At 36.8% G+C, this 13,173-nt stretch overlaps 1 protein-coding gene across 1 annotated transcript in view; it reads left to right on the top strand.

Annotated features, from left to right (window-relative positions):
* The window catches only part of PTPRQ (protein tyrosine phosphatase receptor type Q), a 136,876-nt gene extending 128,468 nt beyond the window's left edge, over nt 1-8,408 (top strand). Inside the window, exons 62-65 of the mRNA XM_068936374.1 lie at nt 468-616; nt 2,406-2,541; nt 6,705-6,828; nt 7,102-8,408. Of these exons, the coding sequence (XP_068792475.1) occupies nt 468-616; nt 2,406-2,541; nt 6,705-6,828; nt 7,102-7,139 (447 nt within the window). The 3' untranslated portion in view covers nt 7,140-8,408. The remainder of the gene's footprint in view (nt 1-467; nt 617-2,405; nt 2,542-6,704; nt 6,829-7,101) is intronic.
* Nucleotides 8,409-13,173: the final 4,765 nt, after the last annotated feature.

Genomic DNA, 13,173 nt, shown 5'->3' on the forward strand with positions numbered 1-13,173 from the left:
GTTGTCATGTTTTTATAAATTTTCCTAATATTTTTTCCTGGCTACTGTTCAAACAGAATATTGGGCTAGACAGGCCCAATCAGAATTGGAATAACCATTCTAATGGCTATAACCATTCCAATGGGCAATAACCTTCACCTAAATAAATGTCAACCTAGTCCACTAAACTTACAGGCAAGCTACAGAAACTTCAACCTGTAACCTACAAATTGCACTGATACAGTGACTGAAGTCAAATGGCGGGTGATTGCTGGTTGAAGTCATGAGTACTTCCTCAAACCGGACTTGATGCCATCTCTCTCAAAGAAACTGCTATAAAATATGTGCATCACAGATGATCCCTTGGTACACTGGAGAGTTATGCTATTCTGAGTTTCTTTTTTTAGGTGAAATTGCTGAGAAGTTTACATGTGGCTTGCTAGATCTTCTTTCATAATGCAAAAACTGTCTTCTTTTATATTTTTCAGCATGGAGACTGCATGATGGTGCGGCAGTGCAACTTTACTTCCTGGCCGGAACATGGAGTCCCTGAAACTACTGCACCAATTATCCATTTTGTAAAACTTATCCGTGCAAGTCGAGCACATGATACTACACCGATGGTGGTTCATTGCAGGTAAGCATATTCACCAAAACATTATTTAGTATCTTATCATTTTAAATGCATGTCAATGCTCAGGGAAGCTTCCAAACAAGAAGAGTGAAAAATAAGTGCACTGAATGGCTCTAGCATGAACAGCAGCGTAGGGTTCTCTGGCGGTGCTCCTTAGTCCTTTCTAGGAGGTAAAATACCAAACAGCGTCTTTCCGCTCTTGGAAATCCCACTGAGGTGATGTCTATGGAAGAGTTAGTCCAACAATTTCCAGAAGGTATCACTAGATTTACCTCAAATGTACTCTTTATTGTCATCAGAGGAATAGCAACAACTGCTGTGTTGTTTTTTAAAGACTTCTATTACAAGCTCTTATTATAGCTCTTATTAAGAAATATTATGTAAAATTGTGTTTAAAATGAACATGTCACGTATTAGCACAAAAGAAGAAACCGTTTGGGAGCCAGAGAGAATGACAAATTGAGGGGTTTGCATATGCCAGATTTCAAACTCGGATGCCAGTAAACAACTAAAATCTATATTTAGGCTCCTAAATAAATGGCCTAGTGGTTAGAGGTGTTCAGCTGTCATAGTTCCCATTGATGTCATACTCAACAACCTTAAATTGCTATTTCAAAGAGTAGCCGTGTTGGGAAGGCTAAATCTTAGGGAAGGTGGTGAATGCATCCACATTTTATATGCAGGTCAATGTTCCAGCTGACTGAGGGGGCACATTCCAAATTAGTGATCTGAACTGAGAGACCTGAGCCTGATTCTGGCAAGTCTGGAAATAAGTGGAAGGAAAAGCTGGTTTTGGTGCCACTGATCTCTTCTCTAAATCTGTCCAGTGATGTTATCATTGGGGCTCCTTTTAATTGTCCTCAGTGTCCTACAGGTACCATCCATAATGAAAAGCCTACTTCTCATTTTATTTGACATTGTTGTCATTGATAACTGGGCATTTTCCTCTACTGCAAGGGACCAGAGAGACTATAACAGGAGAGAAATACAGAGTCTTCATGTGTTGAGGACACTTTTATAGCCTCTCTGCAGTGAATCCTATCCCCTTTTCACAGCACAGATACATAAAGGGGCCAGCATGGGCCAGATATTCTGCCCATGCTGAAATTCCCAGTGATTGTAAAGCAGCAGCATGTGTTCTCATATCCAGAAAACTCATTTTTTATATTCTGCTTATTTGACCTTGCAGGTTCAAGAGAGGTTTGCTATACATTTCTTGATTATCTGAAATGATATGCTCTGCATTTGTTACATTATTTGCCAAAAAGTCTGCTGGTGGTTTTAAGAAGTCCTGTTCATTTTCAAACCTTTAAATAAGACAATGCTAGTAGCTACCAGTGTGTCCTACACACGTTCTGTCCTCCTTTTAAAAGTATTTTCTTTCAGTACGTTACCAGATACCACACTAGTTTGTCTCTAATACAAAAGGCATCACATAATCCAATTTTGATTTCACAATATCTTGTGATTTCTTTTCTTTGAATCAGCAGGCCCTAAGAAATTCACAAGAAAAGCTGTAGGGTCGTTTTTCTGTTTATGTAGATTTGATTTAGTTTGATTTGTGTGATATAAAATCAAAACAAAACATGGTCTGAATCCAGATTTCACTTTCCCATTCACCAAGGGTCCAGGAAAAAAAAGAAAAAAGAAAATTGTGCAAAATACATCAATTTTTCCCAGGTTTTCTTTTTACAGTCAGTCTACTTCAACCAAAAAGTTCTGAGGGAATATTTTAGTACACAAAAACGATGAATAGAAAAACTTTATTTTGCTATGTGTATTATATTTGCAGTGCTGGTGTTGGAAGAACAGGAGTTTATATTGCACTTGACCATTTAACCCAACATATAAATGATCATGATTTTGTGGATATCTATGGACTTGTAGCTGAATTAAGAAGTGAAAGAATGTGTATGGTACAGAATCTGGTAAGACATAACAGTGTATTTGTATTCTGTTTGCCTGTAGTTAAAAAGTTACCTGGTCTCCTACAAAACTAGCCTGGAAATCTCATATGAATCAGCTGCCTAATACATTTTCTACTAATTCCTTCTTCTATTGGGATTGCAAGCATCATCCGTATGTTTTAAATATATTGAATTATAATTAGTCTTGACAAGTGCTGGAAAAAAGTGCTGAAATATTTAGTTTTTAGAACCAACAGCATAATTTCTCAGACTTTAAGAAAGTTCATTTTAAGTTTTGGGTGAACCACAGGTGCTAAATTAAAATAGTTTTGCCCATACACTACTTAATTTGCTGACTTAACTTATCATGCTACTTAACTGTATTTTTTCGTACATATTTATCACACGGTTTTCCAAACTTTTAAATATGCCTTTATCTTTGACCTCATTAATAATTCCTTGATTCTTTTTAAATTGTTTCAAATAAAATAACATATCTGAATAGAATTAAGCACAGACTTCAGAGTCTGTAAAAACAAGGCAATGGTGTTTTTTGAATCTAAAATAGACATATTGCTGGCAAACTTATGAAGTGTAGATATCACTTAGTGGTGACCTGCCGGTAAGAAAGACCTCTCCTGTACTTGGAGGTCTGGCTATCCAGAAGTGAGCAATAGCAGAATTTAAAGCTGATCCTAAATGCCTAATGGAATGGCAGTCTGGCTGTATTCACTCTCTCTCTTTTCCTTCCTGTTGGTTTAATTACCTTATCTAAATCAGGGTGGGCTTGAGGTTATAAATCCCATGGGAGCAAGCTGGTGTCATGATCCTACCTCAAGTGCCTTATTTCAGCGTTTAAAACTGTAAGCAATTAACACAGTTACCTCTGGATCATTACACAAATCTGGGATGAATTCTAGCACAACTGAAGCTAACAACACTGATGCTAGAACTCAGGATGCCCTCCCGACTGGAAAAGGAGTTATCACTGAAGTAACATTTATACTGAAGTTTATTCACAGTTTAATAGAGGCTATAAATCCTTGGTCTAATTCAGCTAATTCAGCGTGTATGCACCTAATATCAATTCAGTTAATACAGATTTTGTTTTTCTTGCTCATATCAGCCTTCAGTGAGTGCTGGTTCAGGCTCTTTGGAAAATTTCCTCTCTAAGCAGTTACTAGCTCATTTTATGTTTTTCCTTGCATGCAAACATGGTAGCAACTTGGACTGGATGTTCCAGCCTTTTAAGTGCTTTGGGCTAGGTGCCAGTTGGGAGACTGGGGCATTAACGGGGCCTTTTCCTCCCTTTCCTCCCACATGGGAGTGCTGGCAGCTCAGAACACTGGAGGCCAGGGCCTCCTCCAGCACAGGAGGAGGCAGTGAACTGGCAGACCTCCTGCAGGCCAGATCTAGCCCAAAGGCTGCTACCTGAGCCGTTCGGGTCTACTGCATAACCCACCAACGTCTCAGTGTGGGTGAGCAGTTCCAGGATGAACTTCCACCTAGCTAAGGCTTTTAAATGATTTTGATGTCAGGAGACTTGCTTTGTTAGGAATGCAGTTCTGCTCTTCCATATCATTTCAGAATATTTCAAGTGCATAAGAGTGTATGAGGAGAGGTTAACCCCTCTTCTCCAGCAACTGTACTATAGGTTTTGTGAGACCTTGTGGTGATGAAAAATGAAACTGTCACTGCGTATCTTGTAAAGTGCTGTCTGATTACCAGTTGTTTTGATGTTTTCCTCCTTCTGCTTATTAACTATTTGTGTCACAGTCTGAAGTTCCCTGCTTACATGCTGGTAGGGGTTGTAATAAAATCCCTTCTATTCTGTTTGCTTTCTAGCACGCTTTTTAATGTTATATGATGCAGCTAAACAATTGCCAGGGCTTTCCTGTGATAATGAATTCTGGAAATGTTTTTTTGTTTGTTTTGTTTTGTTTTGACACTTTTGATTGCAAATAGAATCATCTAAAATATAGCAAAGGTTGGAAGATAATGTAATGAGAGGCCTCTCAAAATCAAACCTTAAAACAATAAGGCATTTGATAAGATCAGTACACATTTTTAAAATGTGCGCCATTTTTCCTCACCTCTGCATTTACGTATTTTGGCAGAGGCTAGAAAAAGATGTGCCAAAGTGCAGTAGGAGAAGATGCTCTCATTGTTCTGATTTCAAATGAGATCAAAGATAAGAAGTATTATTCCATATGCTCGTGGCAAAATCCTGAGACAGGTTGTTCTGTTCAGGTCATTTCTAGCTCATGTTTGCAAGACTATGAAGTGCAGATCAGTACTGAAACTTACTCCAGAAGACCTGAGTCTCGTAAAGTTTTATGAGGGATTCTGTACTCAAGCTATTCTGACAGTTCTGTTATAATACACTGTTTAGTAGTCTATAATTTGGATTTTATGTGATCATCATGGAAGATATTAAAAGAGCCTCATTCCTTTCCAGAACTCAGTTTACAAATCCCTCAGTCAAACTGTCTGCAAGATGCATGAGTAAAATAAATAAAAATTGGTTGCTTTCAGACCTATTTTTGCTTGTTTATACCTTCAAAATAGTTTTCCTTTTGCCAACAGAGCCATTCTTTGGTACTATAGCCAATTGGCACAAAATAGCCTACATCTGTGCAATTAAACATCTCTACAGTTACCATACTCCCCACAAAAGCTAGCTGCATCCAATCTTTCTATAAGGAATAACCTGTAGTCTGTTCTGACTCCTGGTATGAATCAAAACCATGGCAGGGACTCTTCAGACAATTTGAAGTCATTTTGATGATCAAGTTTCATTGACTGACAGTGTACCCAGGCACTGTGTAATGCACTAATGTAGACACCATCTCAATATCATGGTACTCTGCTCCGTGGCCTGTACATTAGCAAGGCCTGCCCTTGGACTACAGGTAAAGTGCATAACCTACTCTGTAGAGAAATTTTTATTTTCTCTCCCACTTCCAACCATACGAAAAGCCTTCAAATAATTTAGAGTGTCATTAATTATAACTGGGAAAATAGTTTGACACACATACATTCCTCAGGTATCCTGCTTTACTCCTACTGACATGCTCAGAAAGGTTTTCATTGCTACATACTCACAAATAGCCATGTGAATACAACAGATTATGGAGCTTTCAGAATCTGCCTTCTGAATTAAAACAACCTGAATTAGAACAACCTTCAACACTCCAGAGACACCTCAGATCTTCGTTTTAGAAATCTGTATTTGTCCTCATTTTAGAAATCTGTATTTGTCCAGCAGATCTATTAAACTTACCACCTTCTTTCCAAGGACAAAGGCTATTGTGAAGTTATGCCATGCTATTGTTTCAATAAGCAACCTATTGAAAAAGTATATTGCTACTGTATTCTTCAGGGGCCTGTGAAAGTCTATTTTAGGTATCTATGGGTTTGGAGCCATGACCCTAAGACATATCCATGTAAATAAATTCCTCTCATAAATCTGAGACACTTGAATTGAAAACTAGTGACAGTTCTGAAACAAAATAGCAGTTATTGAGCAAAATCTGTTTTCTGATCTGTTTTCATGCTTTTATTTTTCTCTTTTCTACAATTGTTACCTGGGTTACTATGTCCTCAGAAGTTTCAAATTAACTTTAGTTTCCCACTCTTTGCATTTTAGTCTCTTAAATATGATGCCACAGTCTAAGAAGTGTCACTAAAAATACTCTTGAGTTTTGCTCTTAGCAATGATGCGTGCTTCTAGAATGTGCAGATACTGCTTGAACTTTTGTATTTTAGTGCACCCTGCTGGTTTTCTCTATGCTAGAAAGAGGAAAGTTTTCATATTTAAGTGTTCCATTTATGTGGTACTGTATCTTCCGTCTGAATCTAGTGACAGAAAATAATCAAACATCTCATAGAGCAAACTTTTACAGAAAATTGTGGCAAGCCTATTATTCTCGGTAACATTTAGTATAATTTCATATATTTTACTGAGCATAAGAATTAACAAATTTTGGCAAATTTTAACACAATATACCTCATAATGAAATCAGGTCAGACGTATATGATATGATTATCAAAGTGTTCAGATTGCCAAGTTAAACTGCAATCACTTTAAGAACATCTGGACATTTATATAAAAATTGAAAGCTTTTTACTATTAGAAATGCATTTTTCTTCTGATCAAACATCTTTAAATTCACATCTTACAGGCACAATATATATTCTTGCATCAGTGTGTACTGGATCTGTTGACAAGCAAGGGAAGCAGTCAGCCCCTCTGTTTCGTAAATTACTCAGCGCTGCAAAAGATGGACTCTCTGGATGCCATGGAAGGTAAGTAGATACAGATTGTCCCAAAATTATTTTTTCATAGCAGGTGCATTGACTTGTCTAGGCTAAGAAGCAGAAAAGAGTACTTCAACAAGCATTTGTTGGCTTCAGAAGTGTAAAGTTCTAGGATTTTGCTGCCCTTCAACCTCCCTCATGGTAGTACTCGTTGCTCAAGCTATCCACTTGTGAAATCTTTTACATTCAGCCAAGTTATCTGCTGTTAGTTACCATTTGTTTAAAAGGCAGGTTAATGTGATATATCTGTTTCTTTTGTAGGTGACGTGGAGCTTGAATGGGAAGAAACTACCATGTAAATATTAAAACTAAATATTGAAAATATTGAGGTCTTAAAAATCAAAGTCATATTTTTTTAAGCACAGGGGCCAAAGTGAATTCCCCTATTTTGATGATCAAAACAAACACAAATGATTGAAACCAATTTTTTTCTATCAATGTGCCTTCATAAATATATTTTATTCAGATCACTGAGCTCTAAGGAGTTGCAACAGTTTTGCAGAGACTGTACTTCCACTTGTTATAGGAATACTGCATCCAGTATGTATTTAAACTGAAAGTGTGTTCTGAACATATTTCTTTTTTCCAGTTATCTTTATAAAAGAAGAAAAATGAGCCAAATATGATGTAAAAATTCCATATTCCCAGTGAAGTTATTTTGGGGTGAATTTGCTGTATTATGTTTTGGTTTTGAAGCATTCTTGCTAGATCGCTTTCAATGTTTTTTTTCAGTTCTTGCAGATTAATTCCAATACCATCTCAGTGATCTTTACCTAAATGTATGTTCTTGTGTTTTGAATCTTATTTTATGAGTGGTAGCATATCAACTCATGATCCTGAACAGCTGAAGAGTCACCTTCTGACACAGGGAGGATTATTCAGCTTTTACACACAGCACACAGTAGCTCTTCAGGGACACTTGGGGCTATTTAAGCTACCTTATAATCAGTGGATTGTTTTTTTTTAAATATACATGGTGATTGCATATGTTCAGTGTTGAAGAAAGCATTTTACATTCTTGCTACTTTTGTTAAGAAGATAAAATAAAGCTGCAAATTTATTATATATTATAATGAATGTTAGACTCATTGGAGTGACAGTGTTTATGATTCATTCAAATGTCTTGAATGTTACCCTGTATAGCATGCTTATAAGGAATACTCCAAAATGTAGTACCAAAATATATTATAACACAGAAGTGTAAACTAAAAAAGCTGTTGCTCCTTTGTCAGCTTTGGTGAATCACTGTAGACATTGAAAAGTATGTGAGGTAATATTTGGGGATTTAATAAAAGGACACATCTTCTACTCCCACTGATAGTCATTATCAGAGGAAGATCTGAAACAGGAATGAGAGAAGCAGGAAGCTGTTGTCTGAGAAACAAAGGAAAAAATGGTGTAGTAGGAGGACTACAGAGAAATAATTATACCATGTGCCCTGGTTTTACATAGAAGTGGCAATGTTTGATTGATATCATTGGGGTGTTTCATTGCTCATTTTTAACTCTGTGTAAAGAAATGTATAATTCTGAATAATGCTAAGGCTGTGACCTAAATTTGAGTTTCACAAAATATAATAGCAAAGAGACTTCAGAGTTGCCAAATTGTATTCTGTTTAGAAAGAAGAAATCCATAGCCTTGTTGAAGGGAGAAGCTCAGGAAAATCCGGCCAACCTCTTTAGAACCTAGGCAGGGATGTGGGTGCGTGCACACACTCTGAACAGAAGAGTAACAAAACTTTCCATCTCTTAGCTGTAGCTACCAGACAGAAAATACTATACAGTATGTAGCTTGATATTTATGCATAATCACAGGATAGTAGTAGGTGTTTGATGTCTTTTTAGAATCTGGCAAAGGCGGTGCAGCTCATAAATCAGTTAGGACCCTTTGTAAATCGGCAGAAAGTGCCAAATATCTAAAATGAAAATCAAAAAGCAGCATTTAAAGAGATGGAAATGGTCTACAGAGATATTTTGGAGAAGCTGTCTTGCAGGAAGACTGACAGTACTGTAAACATCACCTGTCAAGCTAAAAGGAAAACAATGCCTTTTAAAGCTGGATAGAGGGAGAGAGAGGTGATGTCCACAGCTGTTCAAGTCTCTGGCAAAGCATTCTGTACAGCTCTAGTTTCATTTGGTTCATATGAAACATGTGTTCTTCATTTATTATACATGTGCTTTAAAGTATTCTGACAAATTGCTTATAGGGGCTTACAGATGTTTTTCATGATTTCTATTTGTAGTTGGTAGCAGTACATGCAGCACTGTGATAAATTGACGTTACAGAGCCATAATCTTGTATAATCTTATATCCACAAGGCTGGAATATATATATGTATGTGTCATTCTTTTACTTTTAGGAGAAGGCTAATAAGCCTTATGAAACTTGCAGGTGAATTCTGAAGTTCCAAATGTGTGCTTAAATGCTTTATATTTTATAAAATACTTATTCTGAGAATTCCTACATCCTCCTTTACGGGACCTACCTGTGGTCAAACACTACATTCAGTAATGTGCTTGTTTGACAACTCAGTAAGATACTAGAAAATTTGACTCTCTTTTCTGTAGGGCAAAGTGAAAAATCTTAAAAGTAATTCAAGTGATTTGTACAATTGTACAATTTGACATCTAATACATGCTACCTGGGGAAGTTTTGCATTTTCTTAAGGATAAAAGCCAACAGTCAGCAAAAACTGACCACAACTCACAGGACATACGCTCAGGGAAAGAAACGTCTCCAAGCAGTAAAGCAGCAGTAGTTCACTGACTTTCTAATGTGCCTGCCAGTGAGTTATAGGGAGAGGGGAGCATCCTTAGAGTAGGACATTCCCCCGGCTCTGTCCAGTTGTGAAGAAAAAATTTCCATGTGGTCTCTTCACTTCCAGCCCTCCTTCCCTTCTGCAATGGCACCAGTGGTAGCTCTGCTGACAAAACTGGAGATCTGGAGGCAAAAGTAGAATTCATCCAATAGCTATTTTAAGAATATACAGCACATCATTTTTATTTTTATTTTTATTTTTGCCACTCAATTTTGTACATATTCTTGGCACTGCTAATGCAGCAAGAGTATACTCTATGAAAAACAGAAACTGACTGAAGGAAAACAGAATACTAGAATTCTATAGGATGGTTACAATTATCTTGAAATTAGGTCATACTGTATTAAATCATTCAGGCAATTTCTATAGAAACTGGCATATCTATATATCTATCTATATGTAGCCAATTCCATTGTAAATCTCTAGAAGGGGCTAGCATCAATGCCCTCAAGAACTGATCTGTTATGTTTACAAATGTAATTGCATAAAGGCAACAGAACATCACATTCATGTTGAATTTAAAGCATATTTTTATGGTGTTGTAGGAGCTGATAAAATAATCAGGACCTTCAGACTTCTGCTTTTACTGTACACATGGAGTTATACAGTAATTTCATTTGATAAAATTATGTGAAAGATTAATAATGTGGACCATCTGTGTATTGCTGCAATACAACGGATGGTCATATACAGTTATTAAGAAAAAGCAGCAAATAAATAGCTTTGCATTGACCATACTTCAGACTAAAGTCACACATGATAATGAGTTTTCCTGGTTATATGCAGAAATGTCTAAAGCCTTTTGTATTTGGACATGATTCAGAAATCCCTGAATTAGGAAAAAAAAGGAGAGACTTAATATTAAGAATATTAAGAATATTAAAAGAATATTAAGAATATTAAGCTTCAAGCAAAGTGGTATCTGGTGCTGGCTCTTAGATCCAAGTTGTACCTACAGCTCTGACTGAACTGGGACAAAGCCTGCATTTGCAGAGATTCAGGACACAAGGGCCTGTGAGGTCGGTGAATAGACGAAATTTCCGACAAAAATAGTTTGACAGCAAGTTTAAAAAAATCCTGAATAGTACATGTTTTAGAATATGTATTACATGTATATTAAACATTGTGCAAAATCATCATCTATCTCTATGGAAATAATGAAATAATAAAAATAGCTAGGTCCAAATTATTATTTTTTTAAGAACTATGAAAAGCATCCAATTAGCTGTCTTTGTTTTAGAGGATATACATATGAAAACAGTGAAGTCAAGGGTGGTTTATAATTAAGCTACATGCCCATTTGGTGCTGCAAGACCAATCAATATGTTGATTACAGTGGACTGTAACTGGGAACCACTGACACATCAATGTTGGATGTTTCTTTGTGATGTTTGATATTTATAACTGAAGCAGAGAAAGTATACTGAAGGGTAATGCACTATTTGTTCACTTTTCCATGACTGCTATGTCACCGCTGTATGGTGCTGAAAAGACAGGTCCTTCCCAGCAGTGTTCTTCATGATTTTTTGGTTTTCTGATACAAGTGTAGCTTATATATATGTGACTGTATTAGAAGGAAGTGTAAACAGTAATATGGATCATTTTAAGTCAAATACTGCAGGCACGATCTACAGGCATACACAGTTCTCAGGTAAGGTGTATAGTTGTCTTTCTTACTCCAAACCTTCTCTCTGTCCTCTTTCCTCTAAGCTGATTTGCAGATGGCATCAGGGAACATGAGCTGCATTTTTTTCACTGGCCCCAGAACACATTTTCTTCCCTGTCTTCTATGTGGATATAGTTAGGAGGCATGAAACAAGTGCAAACATACTTTTGTGGTTCATCTCAGAGCTGAACTGCGGTATCAGTTGCATGTCTTTACAGCATAGGCCCTGTATACGATCTTAAGGATAAACTAAATTACTGGCTTCCTTCCTGTCCAGAAGTTTCCCCTACTGCTATTATACATTCTGGTATAAATTTTAGCACTGGTCATTGTTCAGTGTCAGTTGAATGCAGGAAGATGGATCCAATGTTTGATATTTTGCATGGCGATTCTCTTTTCCCAATGACTTCTCCCAAACTATGTTGAACTAATTACTTATTGTAAGGGTACTGCCTGAGCTCTCCCTTCACATAGGTCCTTTCTTAGATTCTGCTATGTAACGTAAACTGAACATCAATGACTTTTCATCACTGAATAATGATGTCTACAGTACTTTTTAAAGATCCCACTTCAGCAGGCAAAGTCTGGTATGAAGTTGTGCCTCTGTATTTCAGTTGAAAGACAACATTTAGATGGTTTCAGTTATATTTGGATCATCTTACTCTGCTTGTTGATTGGTGTTACCAGGGTGATCTTTTTGTGGGATGACAGCTGCACACAGCTATCTACCGTAATCATGAATAAACCATTCCAGGACTCTTTATAGTCAATAATGAGCTGAAGGAAGTTTTACAAGGATATTCCTGAAATATTTTGTCGGAGATGAAGTTCTGGATGATATAAAAAGAATACTTGGATACAGGAAATCTAATACGCAACTGAAGCTTTACCATTCACAGTTACATTCCACAAGGCCTGCTGTGCGGGAAGTGTCCCCTGGGACACACAGAGCATATTTGGGACTACAGAATACAACCTTTGAGCTGAGTGCTGCAAGATACCGAGCACACTGTCATCCATGCAGGAAAGCACTTAAGCAGCCCTTACTGTAAAACGTCCCTAGTTCACTTTAAACACACAAAAACAGAAAACTCGTTACGACAGCTAATAAAATCTTCATGATTGCAGTTAGTGCTAGGAACCGAAGGATGCTGTTTAGTCAATGCTTTCACTAATCGTAAGTATATAAAAAATACCTTGACATCACAAATGAAGAGGAGGCTTGAGCGTATTGGGAAGCTGAACCCCCTTACCCCCTCCCATAACCAGCAATACTCACTGCATTTGAGCAGGAAAAAAGCAAACTTTTTCTTTTTCAACATGTCATGCAGTTTGTGAGACAATATCAAAATGAACTTCCTTGGAGTAATTTATAAAACTCCATTGAATTAATGCCTGTAATAGATGGTACGGTCTTCTGGAAAGCCATTCTATTGTATTGGTGAGTAGTGCAGTATAAAAGTAAAAAAAGAAAATAGATGTTTTTCATTTCTTGTTAGTATGACTCAGTTAAATTGAGAAATGGTATTCTCCACTGGAACAGAATTTTGTCTACAGTTAATTGAACAAGATAGGAATATCGGTATTTTTCTGATCTAACAAAGGAAAACTGGAACTTACAGCATATTTGTAACTTGAATGTATTGAATTCAGAACTGCTATGCCTATTTACTATTTGGACAATGAAAAATTATTCATAGAAGCAGGTGTGTGAACACAAGCTTCTTTCAATTGTTTATATGCCAAAGGGTCCCAAGCATGCATATTTCCAGTTTAAAAAAAAGGCATATCAGAAGTGGCCATTATTGACTCTCAGTGAAATAAGTACTGAAAAAAACATTTGCTCTAA

The sequence above is a fragment of the Struthio camelus genome, chromosome 1 (assembly GCF_040807025.1).
Source record: "Struthio camelus isolate bStrCam1 chromosome 1, bStrCam1.hap1, whole genome shotgun sequence".
Classification (NCBI taxonomy): domain Eukaryota; kingdom Metazoa; phylum Chordata; class Aves; order Struthioniformes; family Struthionidae; genus Struthio; species Struthio camelus.